The sequence below is a fragment of the Cervus elaphus genome, chromosome 2, assembly GCF_910594005.1.
Source record: "Cervus elaphus chromosome 2, mCerEla1.1, whole genome shotgun sequence".
Classification (NCBI taxonomy): Eukaryota; Metazoa; Chordata; class Mammalia; order Artiodactyla; family Cervidae; genus Cervus; species Cervus elaphus.
In genome coordinates, this window is record NC_057816.1 from 21423977 (window position 1) to 21449945 (window position 25969).

Genomic DNA, 25969 nt, shown 5'->3' on the forward strand with positions numbered 1-25969 from the left:
GCTCCTACGTTTTAACTGGACAATACAGATATCACTTAGTAGCTGGAAGGCGGGACTTCGTCCAACTGCCCAGCCATGATAGGCCGGCTCTTGAGAGCCAGCGCGCGGAAAGAACACGCTCGGAGCAGTTTGGTTGAGGGCCGAGCAGTGACGTGTCGGTCTGCGGACCGCGAAGGAGTCGCGGGCGGAAAGGGCGGTGCGTTTAGCCCAGTCACGTGACAAGAAGGGGTAACGACGCAAAGGCACAGGCCGAAACTACAGATCCCCCAAAGCTGAACTGAGATCATCCGATTCCGTTTCAGAGAGTCTTGTTTTTTTAAAGGTAGAAATTGACGTTACTTAATATAAGGTTAAAGGAGAGGTGAGAAGAATTTTTTTGTTTGTTTGTTTTACTAATTCTCAATGAAAACTCAGGCGCTTCACAATCCAGACTGTTACATCTTGTACAGGATCTTGTCTGACAGTTCGCTGGAGAATCATTTGACCTTGCTCTGGTAAACTGCGATGGACGAGAGACCTGCAAATACCACGAGGCATTTCTCTTAAGCCCCTGATTCGTGAATGGGCATACCTAGGCTAAGGGGGTCGTGGGGTTTCGGTGGAAGAGTCTACGCGCGGGCTGCGTCCCCCAGGAAGGCAGAGGCGGTCCTCCCAAGTTATAGACAGGCTTCTTCCCGGAACCAGCTTGCAGCCTGGCGGTGCTCTGCTATCCCTTTGTAAGTTACCTGCCAGTGAAAACTGTCCTAACTGGCCTCTCTTACGCCTCATACCCAAAGAAACGTTGCTGAGGGCAGGGAAAGGGGCGAAGTTTCAGCAACCAGTTCCATCACCTCTCAGACACGCACTTCCTCTCCCTAGAGACCTCAGTGAACAAGAACCACACAGAAGAAAATGGGAGCATCTGGCAACTGTTTAAATCTAGTGCCAGTGTACTCAGTTCTCTTTGGCGGTTACAGTATATGAATGCAACAGACCAAACTTACCGAAAGCATATTAAATTACTGATTAAAAAATAATTAAAAAAAATAAATTAGTGCTTCAACACCACGTGTATTTTTTTCAAAATTCACATGGCCAGGTTCACCCCAGGACGTCATGTTCCAATAGATCTGCTTTTTCGTTTTGTCTTTATAATGTAGTAAATGTAATTTTATTAACAAGGAAACTGAAGCTGAACCTGAAGGAAATGCAGAACTTCAAGTAAATGCTTCTTCAAAATGAGTTTTTTTTTTAATGAATTAAAATTAGAAATTCCTCTAAATGAGAAAACATACTGTTTCAAGAACATTAAGATATTGAGATTCTCAATTTTTTAAAATTACTGAACCTGTTTCTTAAAGGAAATATGTTTAAGTTTCCAGGTGGTAAAATTAAGTCAGTTTTTTTTAGAAGTCAAAATATACAACTAAAGAATGAAGTTCAAAATCTAAGTCAAAGGATTTTCATGGTGGTCCAGTGGCTAAGTCTCCACGTTCCCAATGTAAGGGCCTGTGGTTGAATACCTGGTCAGGAAAATAGATCACAGGCTGTAACTAAGAGTTCCAGTGCTGTAAGTAAAGATTCTGAAAGCCGCAACTAAGAAATGGCCCGGTCAAATACTTTTTTAAAAAAATCTAAGCCTATTTTTAGGATGATTCTTTAATATCATTTGATGGGGAAAGGCTGAACTACAAGTAAAACTCAGGATGGCAAAGTTTGGGGGAAAGTATAGTTATTATAGACCCAGAGATTATTCATGAACATTCAGCATATCAGTTAACCCTTCTCCCTCCTGACTTATTGCACCAGAAGTTTTGAGTTGGTTGTTTCAGAAAAATGTTTTACAATCCCATCATTGTTTAGAATAATGCTATTTTTTAGCTTACTTTGTGAGAGTTGACTTAAATTGAAGAAAGTAGGGAAAACCACTAGACCATTCAGTTATGACCTAAATCAAACCATTACAGTTATACAGTCAAAGTGACAAATAGGATCAAGGGATTAGATCTGATAGACAGAGTGCCTGAAGAACCATGGATGAAGGTTTGTGATATTGTACAGGAGGTAATGATCAAGACCATCCCTAAGAAAAAGAAATGCAAAAAGGCAAAATGGTTGTCTGAGGACACCTTACATGTAGCTGTGAAAAGAAGAGAAGCAAAAAGCAAAGGAGAAAAGGAAAGATATACCCATCTGAATGAAGACTTCCAAAGAATAGCAAGGAGAGATAAGAAAGCCTTCCTCAGTGATTAGTGCAAAGAAATAAAAGAAAACAATAGGATGGGAAAAACTAGAGATCTCTTCAAGAAAATTAGAGATACAAAGGGAACACTTCATGCAAAGAAGGGCACAATAAAGGACAGAAATGGTATAGACCTAAAAGAAGCAGAAGATATTAAGAAGAGGTGGCAATACACAGAAGAACTATACAAAAAAGATCTTCATGACCCAGATAACTGCAATGGTGTGATCACTCACCTAGAGCCAGACATACTAGAAGCTAAGTCAAGTGAGCCTTAGGAAGCATCACTAGGAACAAAGCTAGTGGAAGTGATGGAATTCCAGATGAGCTATTTCAAATCCTAAAAGATGATGCTGTGAAAGTGCTGCACTCAATATGCCAGCAAATTTGGAAAACTCAGCAGTAGCCACAGGACTGGAAAAGGTCAGTCTACATTCCAATCCCAAAGAAAGGCAGTGCCAAAGACTGTTCAAACTACCACACAATTGCACTCATCTCACACGCTAGCAAAGTAATGCTCAAAATTCTCCAAGCCAGGCTTTACCAGTATGTGAACTGTGAACTTCCAGATGTTCAAGCTGGATTTAGAAAAGGCAGAGGAACCTGAGATCAAACTACCAATATCCACTGGATCATCAAAAAAGCAAGAGAGTTCCAGAAAAACATCTTCTGCTTTATTGACTATATCAAAGCCTTTGACTGTGTGGATCACAACAAACTGTGAAAGAGTCTTCAAGAGATGGGAATACCAGACCACCTGACCTGCCTCTTGAGAAATCTGTATGCAGGTCAGGAAGCAACAGTTAGAACTGGACATGGAACAACAGACTGGTTCCAAATTGGGAAAGGAGTACATCAAGGCTGTATTTTGTCACCCTGTTTATTATTATGTGCAGAGTACATCATGAGAGAAACTGGGCAGGATGAAGCACAAGCTGGAATCAAGATTGCCGGGAGAAATATCAGTAACCTCAGATATGCAGATGACAGCACCCTTATGGCAGAAAGCAAAGAACTAAAGAGCCTCTTGATGAAAGTGAAAGAGGAGAGTGAGCAAGTTGGCTTAAAACTCAACATTCAGAAAACAAAGATCATGGCATCTGGTCCCATCACTTCATGGCAAATAGATCGGGAAACAGTGAGAGACTTTATTTTTGGGGGCTCCAAAATCACTGCAGATGGTGATTGCAGCCATGAAATTAAAAGATGCTTGCTCCATAGAAGAAAAGTTATGACCAACCTAGACAGAATATTAAAAAGTAGAGACATTACTTTGCCAACAAAGGTCCGTCTAGTCAAAGCTATGATTTTTCTAGTAGTCATATATGGATGTGAGAGTTGGACCATAAAGAAAAGCTGAGTGCTGAAGAATTGATGCTTTTGAACTGTGGTGTTGGTGAAGAGTTGAGAGTCCCTTGGACTGCAAGGAGATCCAACTAGTCAATCCTAAAGGAAATCAGTCCTGAATATTCATTGGAAGGACTGATGCTGAAGCTGAAATTCCAATACTTTGGCCACCTGATGGGAAGAATGGACTCATTGGAAAAGACCCTGATGCTGGGCAAGATTGAAGGCAGGAGGAGAAGGGGACGACACAGGATGAGATGGTTGAATGGCATCACCGATTCAATGCACATGAGTTTGAGCAAGCTCTGAGAGTTGGTGATGGACAGGGAAGCCTGGCATGCTGCAGTCCATGGGGTCACAAAGAGTCAGACACGACTGAGGGACTGTACCAACTGAACTGACTGTGGGAGTTGTCATTCCTCCGGAGCTTTTGGTCTTTCCTGAAGTGTCTACTTACCTCTTTTATGTTACTGATAAAAATAAGCACGTCTTCATCTAATCAGGAACAGACCAATGTAATGTATCTGATTTCTTCTTGAAGACGTTCTCCCCAGAACCCACCCTTCCAGGTTTCACCGTAGCCACATTACCAAGATTTCTTCTCAGCACACTCTGATTTCAGTTTCACTTTGTTTTGGGGAGCCTTTGTTTTGATTAGTCATCTATTTCTTGGATTTTTTTCCCTTCGGTAGATTCTTCAAGTAACTTTTTCAGAAAAGTTGAATGGAAAGCAAACAATGCCTTTATTTTGTCCTTGATAATATCGTTAGTTTTAGAGTTATAAGAACACAATAGGGACTAACCAATCCTATACACATACAAGCACACATAAAAGCATACTTTCAGGGCATTACAATTTTATCTTCCATTACTCAAGAGTTGTTCTTGAGAAGTCTAATACCAATCTGAGTCACAGTCTCATGGAAGTAACCTATTTTTCTGACATTTTCCCTTAGAGATCCCATCTGGTTTTTGTTTTTTCCTTTCATTGCTTTTCACTTGGCAGTGGAAGGCATCTTATATGGAAACTACAGGGACTCCCCTGGTGGTGCAGTGGATAGGACTCCACCTGCCAATGTAGGGAACATGGGCTCAACCCCTGGTCTGGGAAGATTCCACATGCCCTGGGCAACTAAAGCTCTAGGGCCCTCAAATCACAACTAATGAGCCCTGTGCCACAACTACTGAAGCCTGTGCTCCTCAACAAGAGAAGCCACTGCGATGGGAAGCCCAAGCACCACAACAAAGAGTAGCCCCCACTCACCACAACTAGAGAAAGTCCATGCAGCAACAAAGACTCAGCACCACCAAAAAAAATCATTAAAAAAAAACAAACCTGTAGATGAAACTATCTATATGAAAACTCCTATTGTAGACCCAGCACCACCAAAAAAATAAATAAAAAAAAAAAAAGTCCAGAAACATTTACTGATTTTATTGCCTCCATGCTTCTCATTTTTTGAAACAAATGTTGGATTTGATTCTTGGACATCTCCATGATTGTTAACTTTTTCCATGTCTTAATCTTTTTGGTCTTTGTACTGAGAAATTTCCTCAAGCTTACGTTGTGGTTCTCTAATTTAGCCTCCTCAGCATCACTTTTAAAAGCCATCTCATTTTACTTCCACATTTTTTTAATTTCCAAGAACCTTCCTATTCTGTCCCCTTTTCATAACAATCTGTTCTTACTTATGGATGCAATAGTTTACCAAGTTCCTGTGGAAATAGTTACTCAAATTTAACTTTTATTTTTAGCATTACTTAAAATTTCCTCCAGGGACTTCCCTGGTGGTCCAGTGGTGAAGAAACCACCTCACAATGCAGGGGATGGGAGTTCGATCCCTGGTTGCAATCTAAGATCCCACATGCTGTGGGACAACTAAGACCACAGCAAAAGATCCCGCATGACGCAACAAAAACCCAGTGTAGTCTTATAAAAATACATTTAAAAAAAAATTCCAGGTCCAAGTGGTGTTCCTGTGCCTCTTAGGAAAGTCCTCAGATGATGCTGATGTTAACCCCTGGTTAAGAACTACATACTTATCTAAATGATCAATGGTCACTACTTGTCTCATAGGTCTGAAGGTGCAACAAAACATTTAAACTTGAAATCAGAGAATGAGTCTGAGGATGGGAGGCGGAACACATGGGAGAAACTCTTATCTTACCCAAAGCTTCTCTGAATTCCAATGTTTCATCCAGCTTTGAGGCCTATGGGAAATAGTAGGTATTTGAACACATAATTCTTAAGAAATTGATCATTTCTCAGTCTCCTACACAGTACTGTTAGATCCAAGAGGACAGCAATCATCTTTCTGGCTTACCCTTGAGTCCTTAGTGCCTTGCAAAGACTGACAGGGAAGGTGCTCAGATGATCATTACATGAGAAATGTTATCCTTTAAGGTGGTTCACAAACCCCTAACCATTAGTCACCCTCTTCTGAGTTTATCCCAGTTTGTCACTTCTATTAAATTTTATTTTGGTCCCTTACTATGTTCAGAGCAACGAACAAGTCAGTGCATACATATGTCCATTTAAAAGCTTCCAGCAGAATTGAACATACTCAGGTCTAAAGCTTTTACTTTTTAGAGTTGCTATAATGGACAACTTGGCTCTAGATAGGATAAAAGGGTCATGCTTGGAACAACACATACCTGTTCCTAAAGACAGTTTTGTGCATGTGATTGCTTAGATCCTCCTGGCTGCATGACTGAAAGTCAGGCTCTCATTTTCGTCTGTAGTGACCTGCTCTCCCTTATTTTCAGTTCTTATTAGTCTACTTTAAGCTGCCATTGTGAATTTGGCAAAAACAGCCTGCTCTCCCTTTGATCCCAATTTCCTAACCATTGCCCTCACTGCCTGTGTGTTAGTGAAAAGGCAAGAGAAATTTACACTGCTTCTGTACACCTCATGAGATTAGGCTTATCTACAACAGACATTTGCTAACCTAGCTTTTAGCTTTTGTACACGCCTGGCCTCTCAGTCACACTAATAAAACTTTACAGATCCCTCACTTCCAGTAACTTAAATCATTTTCTATAGCCAGGCATAGTGCTGGATAATATCACTTACCTTTATCTACTCAATTTCCCTCATCCTTCTAAGAACCAGCTTAACAGACACAATTACAAATTTCAGACAGCAAAAATGTGGCCATTTTAAATTTCATTTTAAAAACTACAACAATCTTAAATAAGGCAACTGCCAATCAGTTGCAAACTGATGAAATACACACTATTTTAAAACCTTCTGTATTCAAACTTGGTTCACATCTCCTGGCAACGATTTTTAAATCCTTATTTTTGTCTTAGTAAAGGTTTCTGTTAACCAATTGTCTATTCTCTTCCCTCATGAGAATGTCCAATTCGTTGAAGTCTGGAAGGACCTCTCTTCTTCAGAAATACAGAGGAGCTGTACATATAGACTTTAAAACAACTCAATTCCAAATTCTTTCACTACATGCCAACACGATTATAACAATATAACTCAAACTTCCTCAGGGAGTATTTTTCAGAACTAAGTTTCAGATTTAATCAAGACAAAGTCTCATGTTCCACGAATATGTTTCCTGAAGTGACAATTTGTAAATTCTGCCATTACACGTGTGAGAAACCAGCTCACGTCTGTGACATCTTAACATTGTACAGGTGTTTTGACATCTGCCCCCCCCTCCATATTTAGTCTCTTTGAAATGACAGGAAAAAAACCAACCAATCATAGGTTTAATGGGTTTAATAAGTTTACCCCTTCAGTTCCTATTTGCAGCACCCAATATTCCTTTGAAACACCAGACAGACCCAGCAGTGACCAACAGTCAAGATCAGACCTCCAGAGTTTAAAAGTTCAGGTTCTCTGAGCATTCCGTGTTGCAGTGGCACTTGTCCGAAATTGGTACCTCCCTATCTTTGGGGAGCTTTAAATGTACCAGTGAAAAAAGCTTTTTCCCCTGCAAGGGGAAGAAAGAAAGTCATTCCTCAAACCCAGTGGAGATCTGGCTGTGAGGTCTTTCTTCTGTCCCGTGTCTTCAGGCTTGTGTTTTTGTTTTGTTTTTTTTTTGCAGTGGAGCAAGAGACCAAAATCTAACCTGAGTTACAAGAAACAAGACAGTGATGGCTATAAAGGGAGTGACCAGGAGGAGCGGAGCCTCCTGTCCCTCCCACATCCAATATATGTGCTTCACAGAAAAACAAAAAAACAGGTCCACAAAATACAACAGCTAGAGTTACAAAAATCCATTCATCCAAGGGCGGTGGGAGGCAGGAAGGGAAAATGGGAGGGGAAATGGCACAGGGAGAAAGAGTATTCAAATCAGTCCAGGCACGGGGCTGGCAAATGTTAGAAAAGAGCTGCAGAAAAACCTGTGGTCCTTTCAGACTCACCAGTGTTTAAAATCCATACTGGTGTCAGGAAGATTCTGCCTTATGTGCACCAGAGACAAAAGTCTGGATTCCTCAGAGAGAAGGGAATGTGGGCAGGGCCCTTGGCAGGGTGGGCTCTGCCTTCCCTGGGAGGAGGCGGAGGTGAACCAGGAGAAGAGCTGCCACAGCATCCTTCCGATCCCACCCGGCCCCTCCGGATGGCAGGTGACCGACTCAGCGGCCTGTGGCAGCCTTCAGTTTGGCAGGAGACGGGTGGGGTGAGGGCAATTTTTCCGCAGAAGTGGAGCTGCTCAGGGCCGACTGCAGGTAGACCGTCTTGTGGAAGAGTCTGTTGCTTAAGAAAACCACCAAGGAGAAGAGGCGCAACTGGAAAAGGCTGCAAGGCAAGAGACCCAACCTGTTAGACTGGCCAGTTGAGAAAAACTGTTTTAATCGTTTGGTCACTTATTTGACTATTTTCCATTTAAAATGATACAGGGGAAAACAAGACCACTGAAATTTGATCAAGCGACTACAGATATTGGACATGCAGATTAAACAGGTAGCAACTACAGAAAACGCTGGGATTGTCACTGTCAGGAGGGCAGTGGAATCAGGTTCGATCCCTGATCCAGGAGGAGCCCACACGCACCACAACTACCAAGCCTGTGATCTAGAGCCCATGATCCGCAACACAGGAGAAGCCACCGCAGTGAGAAGCCCGTGCGCTGCAACTAGACAGAAGCCCCTGCTCGCTGCAAACAGAAAAAAGCCCATGTAGCGACAAAGACCCAGCACAGCCAAAATAAATACTTCAAGCTGTGGTCTGAAGATCTCATATGCTATGCACAGTTCACTTTCAGGAGAGTTTCAAGAGAAAGTCAATTACGCTAAGACGCACACTTAACATTACTGGATAGCAAGAACATGTAAGTCCCCAAAGCAGATTGGAAATTTCTCTAATGCATGTATCCTCACTGACTTAACCAAAATTGATCAAAAGACTGGGGTTTTCTCTGAAGTCATCAAACTTCCAGAGTGCTAGTATTGCTAAAGAATCATTTTTAAAATACTGTTTTGTTATCATTATCAATAAACTCATGTAGTCAAATCACATGACCCAGTATTTTTTAAAAGGTGGCCATTCTTACAAAATGAGCTTAACTATAGGTATAAGTGTCTTATTCAGTGAACTGTTACATTTTAAGAATATGTGTAAATATGTATAATAGCATTAATTTTTGAAACAGAAATGCACACATATGCATGGGGGAAATCTTGGGATACATCCCCGAAGTGCTACTCTCACAAAGCTGTATATTAATATTTTCCTTCAATGTGAGGTTATTTTTTAAAAACTGTAAAAATGTCTCATTCACATAACTGCAGTGTTACAACCCCAGTATTTTAGACAGAAAATACTTGCTACATTTTAGCTAATACTGGCTAATACTTACTATGCTTTGCCAGGGGTCTTTGCTTCATTGGCGCTGATAATGAATAAAGGAAAGAGGATAGAGAAGAGGCAGCCACTGTTTTTGAAAAAAATAAATAAAGAATTAGTCACCTTCAAAACAGCCATGACTTTGAAGATATTAGAAGCCCAAAGTTTGTTACCTCCAGTGCTAAATAGCATGGCTTAATGGACCCTTAAATCTATCAAACACATGTTAAAAATTTTTTAAAAAAGGATTTTTCTAAACACTGGCTATGTTTAACATTATTCCAGGAAGCAACATAGAAGAAAGAATATGGGATATAGAATCATGCAGACAATATTTTAATGCTAGTATTTCCTTGGCAGTCCAATGGTTACGATTCCATGCTTCCACTGCAGGGGGCTAAGATCCTGCATTCTTCAAGGTAGGCCCCCCACAAAAAATAAAATAATGCTGACAGACATCTATGACTATCTGTCAGGGAGAAAAATCCTACAGACCTCTAGACGGCCAAGTAAGAATGCAGAAAGCCTAGCACAGAACCAAGTGCACACAAGGTGCTCCCTACACTGAGTTATTATTATCATTTTTTAAAAAAATTAGTTCCCTTCAAGTCCTTGCAGTCCAATTACCTGACAATGTAGGAGGACTGCATTGCTGTGAGGAAAGCCAGGGGCAAACCAAATCCAAAGTAGTAAGGCCAATTCCTTTCTATGTTTGACAACCGCTGGTGCATTTCAATTCCTAAAACAAGGAGCCAATATAGTTAGGCTGCATTACTTCCTTTTAGTCAAATGACTAAATATCGAAAACAATTTATTTGAAGTTTCAGTTTCAGGTTCAGATCTGCTATTTAGAATACAACTAAACTATATCAGAATTGCCCAAATCCCATAAAGCTTCTATGCAAAGATTTTACAACTGAACAATCACAATTTCAAAGCTGGCAAGCCAAGTGAATTCTGAATTCAATACCAGCAGCATCCTATGTCAGTATTAGTTTTGAACAAAGCAAGAGATATATATATTAAAAAAAAGGCAGCCATCCTCTAGAAATCAATTAATCTCTTTCAACCATCCACACCCAAATATGCCAAGGACTTTCAACATATCCCCCAAATGATCTGTATGCACCAGCATCAAATTAACTTCTCTGATTCAGAATAACTGGTGCTCATTTATGCCCCCTTATGGCTCTGTCAGAGCTACATAATATTGAGCTCCACAGGTAGTCCTACAGTGCTACATCCCCCAGCACCAAAGAGTTAAAAAAACCTCTAAGCCAAATGTAAGTCCCCTCTTGCCAAAAAGGCTGCTTCATTCCAATGATGCGTTTGCCAAGGGCCTCAGTATTGAAGAATTTAAGAAGTTTCCTTGGCAGCACCATTTCCAAACTGGGCCTCCAAGCTCTTGAGTTTCTTTGGACAGGCTTACCTTTATTGAACCAACGATATTCGAAGCAGTATAGTGAGTAGAGGAGAGACATATGCAGGAGACTAACCAGCTGACCAACAAGATGGATGGGAAAGAGACTCACAAACATCCCCTGAAGAACAAGTATGGAAAAGCTTAATTCCAGCGCTTCGGAGACCTAACAGTGTTTACCTGCCACTCTGATTTATCGCTCTCGCTCTCTACCCAGACAGCCGGAGAGCTGCTTCTCAAGTTTCTAAAATAGCAGGCGAGTGGAGAAGGCTCAGGGTGGGTGGGAAGAGCAGAGCAGGCAAATTCATGTGGTGTTTTTTTTTTTTTAAATCATTTTATGATTTTAAAACTCTCTAGTTGTTTCTGTGAAAAAATGATTTAAAAATCATTACCTCCCATAAACTTATCTGCTCAGTATAAACGGGATACCCTGTTTTTGTGAAGCTCCCTCTAGTGGATCTTTGTTTAATCCGCCCATGTGCCCGGAAGGCCAGTCTCACCTGGAGAAGGAAGAGAGCCTGAAGCAAGAGGTTGAAGAGCATGTCAGCAATTATTTTGCTGACACTAGGGAATGGGTGAGGCTTCCTCCCAGATACCTCGAATGCCAGGTCAGCTATATCCTGCAAGAGAGAAGAGCTCACCAAAACATGAATTAAATGGCCTCACTATCCATCCCCAAAGTGAAGGCCACTGATTTGCCAAAAGACCTGCCAGGGGAGAAAAGCCCATGGACACCTGGCCTTGAGATGCCCTTATGACCTGAGAGAATAATTCCATTTTACAAGAGCCCAGAGCTCACCCGCTGGCTGCCTGACCAAGAAAAGTCCAGGCTGTGGCGTCACTCCCTACATGGCCACTAAACTGACAGGCTGAAATCTGCCACCTGGTGACCAATCATGCCGTCAGACCATGCTGCTCTGGACCTACCTGAAACCAAATCGCGTTGACGACTTTGCTGAGCACAAAGAGGGGGAGCACCCAGAGAGCACTGAAAATCGACGTGAGGAAGAACTCCAGCCACGACCAGACATCCCCGTGTAGTGACGGATCACCTAAGACAGGGGGAGGGCTTATTAGTTTATCTGGAAAGAGGGAAAGCCAGAAGGCCAGAGGTGCATCCCCTGACCTGTGACTGTGTTTCCCCTACACACACACACACACCCACACCCCCTACACACACACCCACACCCCCTACACACACACCCACACCCCCTACACACACACCCACACACACACCCTACACACACACCCACACCCCCTACACACACACCCACACCCCCTACACACACACCCACACACACACCCTACACACACACACACACCCCCTACACACACACCCACACCCCCTACACACACACCCACACACACACCCTACACACACACCCACACCCCCTACACACACACCCACACCCCCTACACACACACACACACACACACACACACACACACACACACACACACACACACACACACACACACACACACACACACACACACACACACACACACACACACACACACACACCCCTTTGCTTCTTGCCAGCACATCACTGTACCTGTTCCAGGCAGTCTTACTTTTCATAGAAACACCATATTCTGGCCATGACTCCAATTCAGAGTGGCCATGGATATGTGCTGCTTGCTTGTACAAAAAATTCTCACTTGGTGGCTGACAGGTCAGTGACTAGTAGTCACTGGATGCAGGAATCCACCTGAGTTCATATTCCAGCTTCACCACTTACAAACGGTTTAACTTTGGTAACCAATTTGCATTTCCTCATCTACAAAACGGTATCCATAGCAATACCTACTCAAAGGGTTGCTGAGAGATTTGACTTAGAAGAATCTGCCTTGCAAAGCAGGGGACACGGGTTCGATCCCTGGTCACAGAACTAAGATCCCACATGCCTCAGGGCAAATAAGACCTGATGCAGTCAAACAAATAAATACATAAAAAACCTAAAGCTCTGGGTTTAAAGTAAGTGTTCAATAAACTGAGGGAGACAGGAAAAACCTCCCCCCCTCTATCCTGGGCAGATAGCATTGAGCAATGGAGTTACTTACCAATAATCTGGGCCGTTACCGACTGAAGGACGGGAATGAACACTCGATAAAACAAGAGCAGACTGAACTAAAGGAGAGAAGCAACAAGGTAAGCATTAAAAGCCCTTCTTTAAAACAAGAATTCCAAGTTTCAAAGCACTTATTTTCCAGATGGAAGTCCTTTTATAAATCAGGAGTCCTGCAGTGGCATCATTTCCTAAAGTAGACTCATTTCTCTTTACCAGTTCTCCAGTTGAGAGGAAAAAACCTGACGCTGCCTATGGAAACAGTAAAACTTTGGGGGGCATGGGAGAACATTTCAATCAGTATTCATGCCAGTACTAAGAACACAGTCGTATTTGATTAATTAAAGCTAACACCTAAAAACATTTGTGAAATGTTTAGATTAACAAGTTGAATTATACTGAATTTCAAGTCAAAGAAAATATTTTTACTATCTGTTTTTCAAAGTACTCAAATTTCTCCTGGGGCTGTGTTGGTTCTCAGTCAACTGTAGACAACTTTCTGGTGTGAGTTTCCAAAGTAATCAATTTGAGGACACTGCTATGACCAGGAGAAGGGACAGCCTTGCTCATGTCCATCTGTCCCTCCCCTTTGAGCCTTCACAGTAACTCTGAACCAAAATGTCCAGACAATGTCATGAGAAATTGTTACCTATGACAATAAAACTTAAGTCATTTAACAAAAAAGTGTAAGTACAGGGCTGTCCCTGACATTTACATACAAGAATTCTGAGGGGGCATAAAATGACTGAAAGTACACAGAACCCTGAGTGATGGCCTTAGGAATGCATTACTAGGAGAAAGCTACCTGTCTCAGTTTTAAGAAGACAGCTGAGAACCATGAACATTGCAACAATCTGAATAAAGATGCTTCTAAGGCACTTGGAATTTGAGGAAAAAGAACTTACCCAGAAAACTCCACCATTCCAAGCGCAGCACTGAAAAATTCTGCTAACAATACGTGGTTCACTGGAAAAGACCACATGTGTTTAGCTTAACAGGTGTATAGGCTATTTCCATATTGTCATTCAGCAGCTCTCCTTTTTATATATTTTCTTTGCACCATATTATTTTTTAGCACCTATTGTTCTTCCAATGTTCTCTCCTAATATCAATGAAAAAGGCTAAAACTATTTCAAGAGAAGCATTTTTCCTTAAAAACAAAACAAACAAACTCCTTTATTTCCTAAGTCCAAGACTGGAGAAGATTAGAAGGGGATGTCTGAGATTCTTTTATCAAAATCCACATAGGCGCTCCTAGAAGCATCCACTCAGCCAAAAAAAATTTTTATGGTTCTCTATTCACCATTCTTGGAGAAGGAAATGGCAACCCACTCCAGTATTCTTGCCTGAGAAATCCCATGGACAGAGGGGCCTGGTCCTTTGGGGTTGCAAAGAGACGGACATAACTTAGCAACCAAAACAAGAACGATATTCATCATTCTGATTTCTTTTAGACACCACAGTATTTTGAACAAGGATTACTGCTAGACCTCAGTTTAATTCAACGTGAGGGGAGTAGGGAAAAATCACCTGTAACTTTTATGGGGAAGAAAGTACAAAAGACAAATGATGGAGTACTGAAACTCCACATCATTACGTAGTGTCTGAATTTTATGCTAAATTCGATCACTGCCTCAAGTGTCCCCCTACCCCCAACTGGGAGGGAGTTCAGATGCTCCCTGACCTCAGCCCCAACTCCGTACCTCTCCTGCTTCCTCTCTATGCTCTGGGCCCTCCTCTGAGCCAGGACGCTGCTTGCCCTTCTTCGACGCTGCTCCTCTCTCTTTTGCTGAATTCGAGCATCAAGCTTTGAGATGGTACAAATTCCCCAGATGGAGTCTTTGATTCCCTGTAGACATGAGCATTTATTATTTTTAAAGAAGGGAAAATTATGGATCAGAAGACTTCCCAAAGTTAGATACAATGACATAATAGTGTAAATCATTCTACTTAGTTTGCTACAAGGCTGAAGTTACCCTTGATATTCTCCTGTTTAGAAATCACTCCCAATTTACAGAAGAGTCACAAGAATGGAGAACTTCCCAATATCCTTTCTCGAAATCACCAGTCGTTGGGCCACACTGTTATTTATTATTACTGTTTATACATATATACTCATTTTTTTCTAGATCATTTGAGTAGGTTGCTATTATCATGTCTCTTTACTTGTAACTGTTCATTGTGTATTTCCTAAGAACAATGATATTCCTTAATACAAGATAGTTATCTATAAAAGAAATTAAACACTAAAATAGTTTAATCTATAGCTCATACTCCAATTTCCCCATTTGTCTCAGAAATGCCCTTTATAGCATTTTTACCCGTCACACACCAGAAATCAGTTCAGAATCACATGTTGCACTTAGCTCTCGTATCTATCTTTAGTCTCCTTCCATCAGGAACAGCTCTATAGCTGTCTTCCTTTTTGAAGTATACACATCAGTTATTTTATGGGGTGCCCTCAATTTAGGTTTGTTTGTGACCTCATGATTAGACCCCAGGTTACCCATTTTTAGCAGGAGTTATCACCTAAGTGGGGCTTCCCAGGGGGGTCAACGATAAAGAATCCACATGCCAATACAAGAGATGTGGGATTGAACCCTAGGTTGGGAAGAGCCGCAGAGAAGGAAAGGGCAACCCACTCAAGTATTCTTGCCTGGGAAATCCCAGAGAGAGGAGGCTGGTGGACTACAGTCCCTGAGGTCACAAAGAGCTAGACACGACATCGTGACTAAACCACAAGAATCACCTACGTGATGGTGTGCCTTTCCAAGTGTCACATCCAGAGGCGTGTGATGTCTCTGTCGGCCCTTGCTGGTTACACTGATCTTACATATTCAGAAGGTGTTATCCAGCTTTGTACGACTGCAAATTTTTCTCCTTGCAACTAGTAAGGAATCTGTGGGCAGACATTTCTGAGACCAGGCAAATATCCTGCTCATCAAGTGCTCTTCCCTAGATTTGGGCATCAATTAACAAGTCTTGCCCAAACCAATCTTGAATAACACGGTTGCAAAACAGTGGTTTTCTGATCCCTCTAAGACTTACCCATACTGTTAAGCAAGTTATAGCTCTCCTTTATACTCTTTTAATATGAACTGAATGCCTCAAGTATGATTTATATCCTGTATCAAACCAGCGATACAAGGATAGATTAAACACTGGTCTCCAAAAAGGACCAGGGCTGGACCAAGGCTGAAGGAAGACACAAAGAAATAATTACTGTAAAAGTATGAAAAGCTATTGCTGAGTAAGACGGAAACAACATGGGAGTATAGCTGGAGGAGAATGTCTTTAAACAGTGTACGGTGAGGGAGAGAATGATTAAGTCTCTAAGTCACTGATGGGGCCACTTGCCAATAACTGGAAGAGCCCCAGTGGTAGAAAGGTTACTGTCATTACTACGAACATCAGACCTGCCTATTACCCAGTTCAAAGGACTACCCTCATTCATCCACCCACTTTCATATTGGGCTTCCTTAATGAGCTAGGTATCAGTCACATGGACGTGCTTAAGAAACTCATAACCCGGCAGGAAAAGTATGTAAGTAAACAACAACAAAAAGTGTATAGTTTAGTAAGTGCCAGAACAGTTTTATATCCAAAGTAGAGAGGGAAGAACTAAGGTTCACACCATCAACACCGTCAAGAAGCAGAAAAAGGTATTCTGGAAACAATGGTCAACCTGGATTTAAGAATGGCATTTTCTCCTATTATGAGCAAAAACAGATTTTAGAGAAATTGGTCAGAATACAGAGAAATGGACAAGGTTATGAACTACACACAGAAAGGAGCATACACTGGCAAGGTTCACGTGATCTGTTACCTATGAGTAATGTTTATTCTTATTTTGCTTTTTAACTTCTGAGTCTTCCACAAACAGTTTAAAATTTTAAGATCATTAAGTTCAAGTGGCTTAAGGCCTAGCACGTGGCCAGGATGACGACAGGATCCCCACCTCTGACACTTACAGTCTGTCTGGGGCAGACAAACAGACAGTGCATGTGGTATAACTGATCCAGAGCTGACATTTTATCACACAGGAACAGCAAGACGAGGATGTAAGGTATTCAAGGAAGGTCACATTGCATGAATTCGCTTTGGCCCTTCTAAGATATTCCTTCAATTCCACCTCTTTTAATCAAAGGAAATAAACTTATAAACACTCCCACTCTCAGGCAGAACTGGTCTCTCTCCCGCCCTCAAGAATAAAACGACAGGGATTCCAACTAGGGCACCGGACCTCAGACATCACTATACCAGAATGTCATGCTATTGATCATTCGGGTTACTGGGTCCTAAACAGACCTTTATGGGTCTGTTGATTAGGGGTCCTAAATGTCTCTTTAATGGGACATTTTCCTAGAGCATCATCATCTCTGCCTTGTAGAATGGAAGAATAAGAGAGGTTCTATACTGTAGACCCAAACAAAGTAGGTTAGGTAGTAGCATTACATCAATGTTCATTGCTTGGTTTTCAACAATATACCTTGGTTACATAAGATGGTAATATTAAGAGAACCTGGTGAAGGATACAGTGGAGCTCTCTGTATGACCAGACAACTTCTCTGCAAGTCTAAAATTATTCCAAAATAAAGTTTAGGGAATTCCCTGGTGGTCCAGTGGTTAGGACACCATGCTCTCAAGGTCAAGGGCCCGATTCAATCCCTAGTAGGGGAACTAAGATCCCACAATTCACTTGGCATGGTCAAAAAAAATACAGTTTAAAAAAAAAAAAAGACAGTCTGGGCCCAAGCTGAACAGGGTCCCCATACTAAAGACACTCACTAGATAGGTCTCCCAAGTTTCTGTGAGATGCAGGATAATTCCTCTCTCTTGAGTAGTATGGATTAGAGTGAAAACCTATATCCAACAAATATAACACTACCTAACGGATTTTCTAGTCAGTTCCTGCAGCAAAAGGGTCAGAAGAAGATTGGACGTACTCACCCTGGCAAGGTCCTGCAGAAAGGTTTTGACACTGTCAGCCATCTCTTTACCGCCCAAACTATCAACTACACAAAAGAGAGAGAAGTGTCCCCAGAATTTTCATCATGAAGGACCTGAAAACAGATGGAGTATAATTAAGGAAAAATATTTCTCTTCAAGTTACTTCATGCACTTCTACATGACGACGTTTTCCACATACTTCTCTAGTAGGAGTGCAGTAGATTCTATCAGTTAAGTAGATACTAGCAAGTGAACCAAGTGAGATTATACCTGTAACTGCTGAAAAACCTGAAATCAACAATTTTTAAATCACTTGCTCCCCTTTCACTTTTATTCTGCGTAAATGTGCTCTTGGACCATTAGTCTCTTCTCTGGGCCATGATGTCCCTAACTATTCCTCCTTTGTTGTTGTTTAGTTGCTAAGTTGTACCCAATTCTGTGACCCCATGAACTGCAACACGTCAGGCTTTCCTGTCTTTCACTATCTCCCAGAGTTTGCTCAAACTCATGTCCATTGAGTTGATGATGCCATCCAATCATCCCTGTCACCCTCTTCTCTTCCTGCCCTCTATCCTTCCCGGCATCAGGGTCTTTTCCAATAAGTCATATCAGGTAACCATCCCTTCTACATATCCCAAGTATTTTCGAGATCCGAGATCATGAGTGATAATTACACTTCAATATCCTCTTAAGCAATATTTGTGCTTGATGTTACTTGAATGCAAATACAAGAGCAAGATGAAAGTTCTAACAAAAGTTGTTAAATACGCACTTCATACATGGGTCCCTCCGGCAGAGGTAAGTTTAGATGATGATGTAAAATTTCCCAAGACCCTAAAATATGCCTTTCCTGTTTTCCAACTTTAAATATGTACATATATATGTAAAATTTTAATAAGCATGCAAGAAATAATGAATTTTAAACTGGGCCAAAAAAAGATTAAGTTCACATATACAAACATATCTTTAACACACTATAACTTTCCCACTGTATATTTTGAGTCCATCTACGTCTCTGTAAACAACTCAACTTTGCTCCTTTTATGGCTGAGTAGTATTCCATTGTTGTACTTCCTCTGTTGATGGACATCTAGGTTGTTTCTATTTCTTGGCTATTGTAAACAGTGCTCTAATGAACATAGGGTTGTGTGTGTCTTTTTGAATTATGGTTTTCTCTGGGTTCCCACTGTATTTTTTTATTAGGTGTATGAAAAATCTAGCTTCATAAAATAATAACTTGAAAGTTCACATGTATAAATATTCTTACAATATCATGCTCTCAAGTAATGTGTTTAAGGTGAATGAAGAACCCATTTTCAAACATTTAATTAAGAACTTGGGATTCTAAAATTCTCAAATGTGACTTAATCTGAGATATCCTGAGTTTAAGAGACAGCACATAATGACAATATCACAGGCAGCTTCTACAAACCTCAAATTTCAAAACATAAGCACCCTTTGCTTAATGACCACTTCACCAAACTATACCTTACTGACCCAACTGGACTACTGCCACCTAGAACAAGAAGAACAGAGAATACAGCAGTAGGAAGGCAACTTACACAACACTGTATGTACCATCTGCTCCTTGGGTCAAATCCTACACAGATACACTCAGAGTCAGGTGAATAGTTAATGCTCATGATGATACATAAGACACTGGTTGCTAAACACTATCACGGATTCATTCTTAATCGTCTACTTCCTCATCGATGAATTAAGGGTATTAAATTTCTTCCTAGGTTTTGAGTATACAGCGCAATAACATGAAAATAAAACCTTAACTTCTAATAAACATAATCCCACTACAGAATGAGCTAGTTTGGGAGTTTAAGGAAACAGATTACTTAGTCTGGGTTTCTCACAAGGCGCTGACACAACTTGAAGCATGTCGGGCCTAATTCAGGGGGAAGAGCTCTTACATGAACCATGGCCATTAACACCTGGCTACTGCAGGGCTTCCCTTGTGGTTCAGAAGGTAAAGAATCCACCTGCAATGCAGGAGACCTGGGTTCCATCCCTGGGTTGGGAAGATCCCCTGGAGAAGGGAAAGACTACCCACTCCAGTATTCTGGCCTGGAGAATTCCATGAAGCATACAGGCCATGGGGTCGCCAAGAGTCGGGCAGGACTGAGCGCCTTTCACTCTGCGGGTAACAAACAAGTCGCGAGTTACCTACTGACCAACAGTGGCTTCTGAGGACAAGTCACTTCAATTTTACAAGGAGACCCTAGCAGCCTTGCTCCAGAAATAGTTGGTGAATTATCCGGTTTGACAAAAAAGGTCAGACATGGAGAAAAGCAACCTGCCACAACTGGAGACCAGAGACTGAATAATATACGGAGGGAATCCTCCAACTGAGGTGAAAGTAAATGAAATACATCTAGTTCACATGATTTCACAGATGGAGGAACTGAGTCTGAAGTTAAATGGCTTGCCCAAGATTACAGCACGCGAAAGGCTACAGAGAACTTCAAAACCCCGGTATTCCAGCCCTCGAGACTCTACTCAAGCTTTGCGATGAGGAATTTTGTTTAACCCGAGCATCCCAGGGACAAAATGTTTCTTAAGCCTGTAAACACAGCTGGCCATTAAATTCCTAAGTAGTCATGAGAACTGACTATCTACTGAGGCACAGTCCTGTACTTTCATTTCTAAGTCACTAAATCCAAGTCCGGAAGGCAGGTGGCTGTCGCATCCCACTCCAGGTGCGCTAAAGGTAAGCATCCTCTCTTCTCACAAGGCTCCGCGGACGCTCGGAGCCCACAGGTCCCTTCGGACCCGTCTCCCCACAGCTCCTGGGCAAACTCGAGTGGAAGCTCGTCTCTCTCGGCAACCACAGCCGTGCACGAGGCGCGGGGCAAGCTCACCTCCCGTCACACAAGGAGCTAAACCGAGCCGCGCCGCACCCGGGCAGAGAGGTTCGCCCGAGGCTGCCGGCTGCGTCCCCCGCCCCAGTCCTGCCCCGCCGCCGAGGCACTTTCTGGTCCGGGGTCCCCGCCCGCAGCCTCCGCCCGCACCTCCCAACCCCGAGCTCGGGCCCTGCTGCCCTCCCACGCCATCGCCGCCCCAGCCGCCGGGGTCCACCCCGCGAGCGGGCTGCGCGGCGCCAGGGCCTGGATCGGCCGAGCTGCACCTACCCGGCAGCTTCGCCGCCGCGGCTGCGGCTCCGGCTCCAGCCGGGTCCCTCGCCCGCCGCGGGTCCGCTCGTCTCCTCCGAGCCCCTCCGCGCCGGGCCGCCCGCTCCCGCCCGGGCGCTGCCAGGGCCGGGGCCGCTGCGCCCGCACTGGGCATGCCCGGGCCGCACGGGGCCGCTGGGAAGTCGGGCGGGCGCCGGGTCCAGCGGCCCGGGAGGAGGGGGCGGGGCCACGGCGGGTGAGGGGGCGGGGCTACGTGGGGACGCAGCCTGGAAATGCAGTCGGAGAGCCGAGCCCGTTGAGTCCCGGGTCCGTGCCCCGCCGCTTCCCCGCAAGCTGTTCCTCCATCGCCGCCCGGCTGCCCTCCTTCCGGATCCAATATCTAGTAATTGTTCTTTGCTCTCTCCTTTTTACTTCTCCGAGGTTGCCTCTCTTTCTGTTATAAATCCTAACAACGGAACAATAAGATGCAGAAGTCATCCTGTTCTATTTGGTTGGAGACTTTCTGTAACCAAAGAGTACTAAGGAATGCTGGGTTTAAATCAAGCTTATTCACCTATTTAGAATAAAATGACTAAGAATAGGTCAATGGGCCTTCCCCGGTGGTCCAGTGGCTGAGACTGCCCAGCTCCCAATGCAGCGGACACGGGTTTGATCCCTGGTCAGGGAACTAGATCTCACATGCCACAACTAAGACCTGGCGCAGCCAAATAAATAAATAAATATTTGGGGGGGGGGGGGAGAATAGGTCAAGCTGCCATGCAGTTTAGCTGCCTTAGACTTTTTTCTGGCAGCATAATGTTGGCTGAGATGAAAACGGTCAAGTAAATAGAAATGAAACTGTTTTCACCTCTGAGGCCACCAGTCTGTCTCTACCCCAGGGCGTCGAACCATCAAGCCTGATCTATAATCTTTTTCTCCCCTATTCCCAACCTCCTATATCTCTCACTCCACATTTTTTATCTGCTTTCCATTTGCCTTTTCCTTCACCTTTAGGTTTGCTTAGAGCTACTCTGCTCGGGCCACCAATAGAATCAGAATTTTAGAACTAGAAGTTATTTAGTATAACCTTACATAGTGTAAGCCCAGATGTCTTCTGACTTACTCAGGCTCAGTGACAAAACAAATCTTGACTCTCCTCGAGTTAGTTATTGACCTCTTCTTCCCTGACCAACTTCCAGCGCCATTCCAGAATAGACGAGACCTCTACACTGAGCCTGCGGAAACTTTACCAGGAAGACGGTCCGGAAGTAGAAACTAACAAGATGGGAGAAGAAAACTAAGCGTTGAGAATATCAGAAGCCTCTGAAATAAAGGGCCAACCTGGAATTTCTATATGTAAACCCCTTGGGAGGGGAACTTTTTTCTTATTTGTTTTTGCCTTGGCAATAATTTCATTTTCACTGAGAATGGATCTATGAATATCCAGTCAAGTTTCCTTTTGTTATAAATCTATTGCTTAATTTTCTCCACAATTAAAGAGAATGGAAAGGTGGAACAGGAAGAGGTCTCATCTCACTTGCCTTCCCTCTCAGGATGCCTGTTCCGTGTTTCCTGATAAATTGTTTCATGTATGTTGTCTGTTTTACCTAACGCATTTATTGTTTTATTTTTTGGCTGCACCTCACAGCTTGCGGGATCTTAGTTACCCAACCAGAGAGCAAACCTGCACCCCTTACAGTGGAAGCATGGAGTCTTAACCACTGAACCACCAGGGAAGTCCCTATGTTGTCTGTTTTTGTTTTGTTTCATATGGAAAGTGAATTCAGGTCCTGTTACTGCATTGTGGCCAGGAAAGGAATTCCCCTTCCTAGGCAATTTGAGTCATAATTACTCTGCTGGGCTTCATAGGTGGTGCTACTAGTAAAGAACCCTCCTGCCAATGCAGGAGATATAAGAGGGTTGGGAAGATCCCCTGGAAAAGGGAATGGCAACCCACTTCAGTATTCTTGCCCGAAGAATTCCATGCACAGAGAAGCCTGGCAGGCCAAGGTCTATGGTGTTGCAGAAGAGTCGGACACGACTGAGCAAGTAACACTTAAAGTCATCACGAAGAGGAGACATTCCTAAACTTCCTTTTTGTCATAAGAGTAAATATCTTCAACTATTTGTTATAAGGAACTACATAGAAATGATTTTTATTTCTTTTGGAACTTTATTTTGATAAAAATATAAGCAGTTCTGCTGAGTCTTAGCTGTCTTGTTATAAAGAGATTTAAGTGGTTTAACGATAAACTGATTATAGTAATTATTACAGTAGTGATTCCTCCAAGCTCTAGCCTTTTTCAAACGTGTGAATTTAACTGCTTTATATAAAATGGATAACTAATAAGCACCTACTGTGGAGGATAGGAAACTCTGCTCAATGTTCTGTGGCAGCCTGTATGGAAGGGGAGCTCGGAGGAGAACCAATACATGTATATGTATGGCTGAGTAGCTCTGTCATGCACCTGAAACTTGTGATGGTTCGGGCGCAGGTTGGAAAAGAATTTCCAGACACGAGGAATAGTGAAAGAAGAATAAAGTTTATTAGAGTGGGGAGGGGAGAGTCGCTGCCAGCACAGGGGGCCAGCTTCCTGATAGTCAGAGAGAGCTGCCGTTGGACAGGTGTCCTTGATTCATTTTCATACCCAGGGTGTAAGGAGCGGGATAGGGGTCTTGGATGAGGCAGTTGTATGGGGTGGGGGGGAGAAAGACAAATACCTTCTCCCTCTATGGGGAAGGAGAGGAGACAGGTTATACTGGCCAGGAGGACCTGAAATTCATTAAGAGTTACAACACTGGGGATGGGAGGGAAGGATAATAAGGGTCTGGTTTTTCCATTCCTGCATTCCAAGACCCTCCTTGGTTTTATCTGCTCTTTCCTCCTTCAGTTCAGTTCGTTGCTAAGTTGTGTCCCACTGTTTGTGACCTCATGGACTGCAGCATGCCAGGCCTCCCTGTCCATCACTAACACCCAGGAGTTTACTCAAACTCATGTCCATTGAGTCGGTGATGTCATCCAACCATCTCATCCTCTGTTGCACCCTTCTCCTCCTGCCTTCAATCTTTCCCAGCATCAGGGTTTTTTCCAGTGAGTCAGTTCGTCGCATCACGTGGCCAAAGTATTGGAGTTTCAGCTTCAGCATCAATCCTTCCAATGAATATTCAGGGCTGATTTCCTTTAGGATGGACTGGTTGGATCTCCTTGCAGTCCAAGGGACTCTCAAGAGTCTTCTCCAACACCATAGTTCAAAAGCTTCAATTCTTTGGTGCTCAGCTTTCTTTATAGTCCAACTCACACATCCATACATGACTGCTGGAAAAACCATAGCTTTGACTAGATGGACCTTTGATGGCAAAGTAATGTCTCTGCTTTTTAACATTCTGTCTAGGTTGGACATAGCTTTTCTTCCAAGGAGCAAGCATCTTTTAATTTCATGGCTGCAATCACCATCTGCAGTGATTTTGGAGCCCAAAAAAATAAAGTCTGACACTGTTTCCCCATCTATTTGCCATGAAGTGATGGGACCAGATGCCATGATCTTAGTTTTCTGAATGTTGAGCTTTAAGACAACTTTTTCACTCTCCTCTTCCATTTTTATCTAGAGGCTCTTTAGTTCTTCTTTGCTTTCTGCCATAAGGGTGGTGTCATCTGCATATCTGAGGTTATTGGTATTTCTCCCTGCAATCTTGATTCCAGCTTGTGTTTCATCCAGCCCAGCATTTCTCATGATGTACTCTGCATATGAGTTAAATAAGCAGGGTGATAATATACAGCCTTGATGTATTCCTTTCTCGATTTGGAATCGGTCTGTTGTTCCATGTCCAGTTCTAACTGTTGCTTCTTGACCTGCATACAGATTTCTCAGGACGCAGGTCAGGTGGTCTGGTATTCCCATCTCTTGAAGACTCTTTCACAATCACACAGTCAAAGCCTTTGGCATAGTCAATAAAGCTGAAGTAGATGTTTTTCTGGAACTCTCTTGCTTTTTTGATGATCCAGCGGATGTTGGCAATTTGATCTCTGGTCCCTTTGCCTTTTCTAAATCCAGGTTGAACATCTGGAAGTTCTCGGTTCATGTACTGCTGAAGCCTGGCTTGGAGAATTTTGAGCATTACTTTGCTAGCGTTTGAGATGAGGGCAATTGTGTGGTAGTTTGAACATTCTTTGGCATTGCCTTTCTTTGGGATTGGAATGTAGACTGACCTTTTCCAGTCCTGTGGCCACTGCTGAGTTTTCCAAATTTGCTGGCATATTGAGTGCAGCACTTTCACAGCATCATCTTTTAGGATTTGAAATAATAGCTCAACTGGAATTCCATCACCTCCACTAGCTTTCCTCCTAGTAATGTTTCCTAAGGCCCACCTGACTTCACATTCTAGGATGTCTGGCTCTGGGTGAGTGATTATTGTGACTATCTGAGTCATGAAGATCTTTTTTGTATAGTTCTTCTGTGTATTCTTGCCACCTCTTCTTAATATCTTCTGCTTTTGTTAAGTCCGTACCATTTCTGTCCTTTATTGTGCCCTTCTTTGCATGAAATGTTCCCTTGGTATCTCTAATTTTCTTGAAGAGAACTCTAGTCTTTCCCATTCTATTGTTTTCCTCTATATCTTTGCATTGATCACTGAGGAAGGCTTTCTTCTCTCTCTTTGCTGTTCTTTGGAACTCTGCATTCAAACGGTTATATCTTTCCTTTTCTCATTTGCCTTTCACTTCTCTTCTTTTCATAGCTGTTTGTAAATCCTCTTCAGACAACAGTTTTGCCTTTTTGCATTTCTTTTTCTTGGGGATGGTCTTGATCATTACCTCCTATACGATGTCACAAACCTCCACCCGTAGTTCTTCAAGCAGTCTGTCTATCAGATCTAATCCCTTGAATCTATTTCTCACTTCCATTTAAAATTGTAAGGATTTGATTTAGGTCATACCTGAATGATCTAGTAGTTTTCCCTACTTTCTTCTATTTAAGTCTGATTTTGGCAATAAAGAATTCATGATCTGAGCCACAGTAAGCTCCCGGTCTTATTTTTTTTCTG

General features: G+C 42.7%; 1 protein-coding gene across 1 annotated transcript; it reads right to left on the reverse strand.

The window, feature by feature from the left end:
• Positions 1-7286: 7286 nt before the first annotated feature.
• EI24 (EI24 autophagy associated transmembrane protein) lies at positions 7287-21103 on the reverse strand. Its single transcript, XM_043873821.1, has 11 exons — positions 20951-21103; positions 17811-17923; positions 14564-14709; positions 13766-13826; positions 12856-12922; positions 11719-11843; positions 11292-11411; positions 10801-10912; positions 9999-10110; positions 9385-9459; positions 7287-8324 (listed from the first exon to the last, which is right to left on the reverse strand). The coding sequence occupies exons 2-11, from the start codon at positions 17850-17852 to the stop codon at positions 8162-8164; spliced, it is 1023 nt and encodes a 340-aa protein (XP_043729756.1). The 5' UTR covers positions 17853-17923; positions 20951-21103; the 3' UTR covers positions 7287-8161.
• Positions 21104-25969: the final 4866 nt, after the last annotated feature.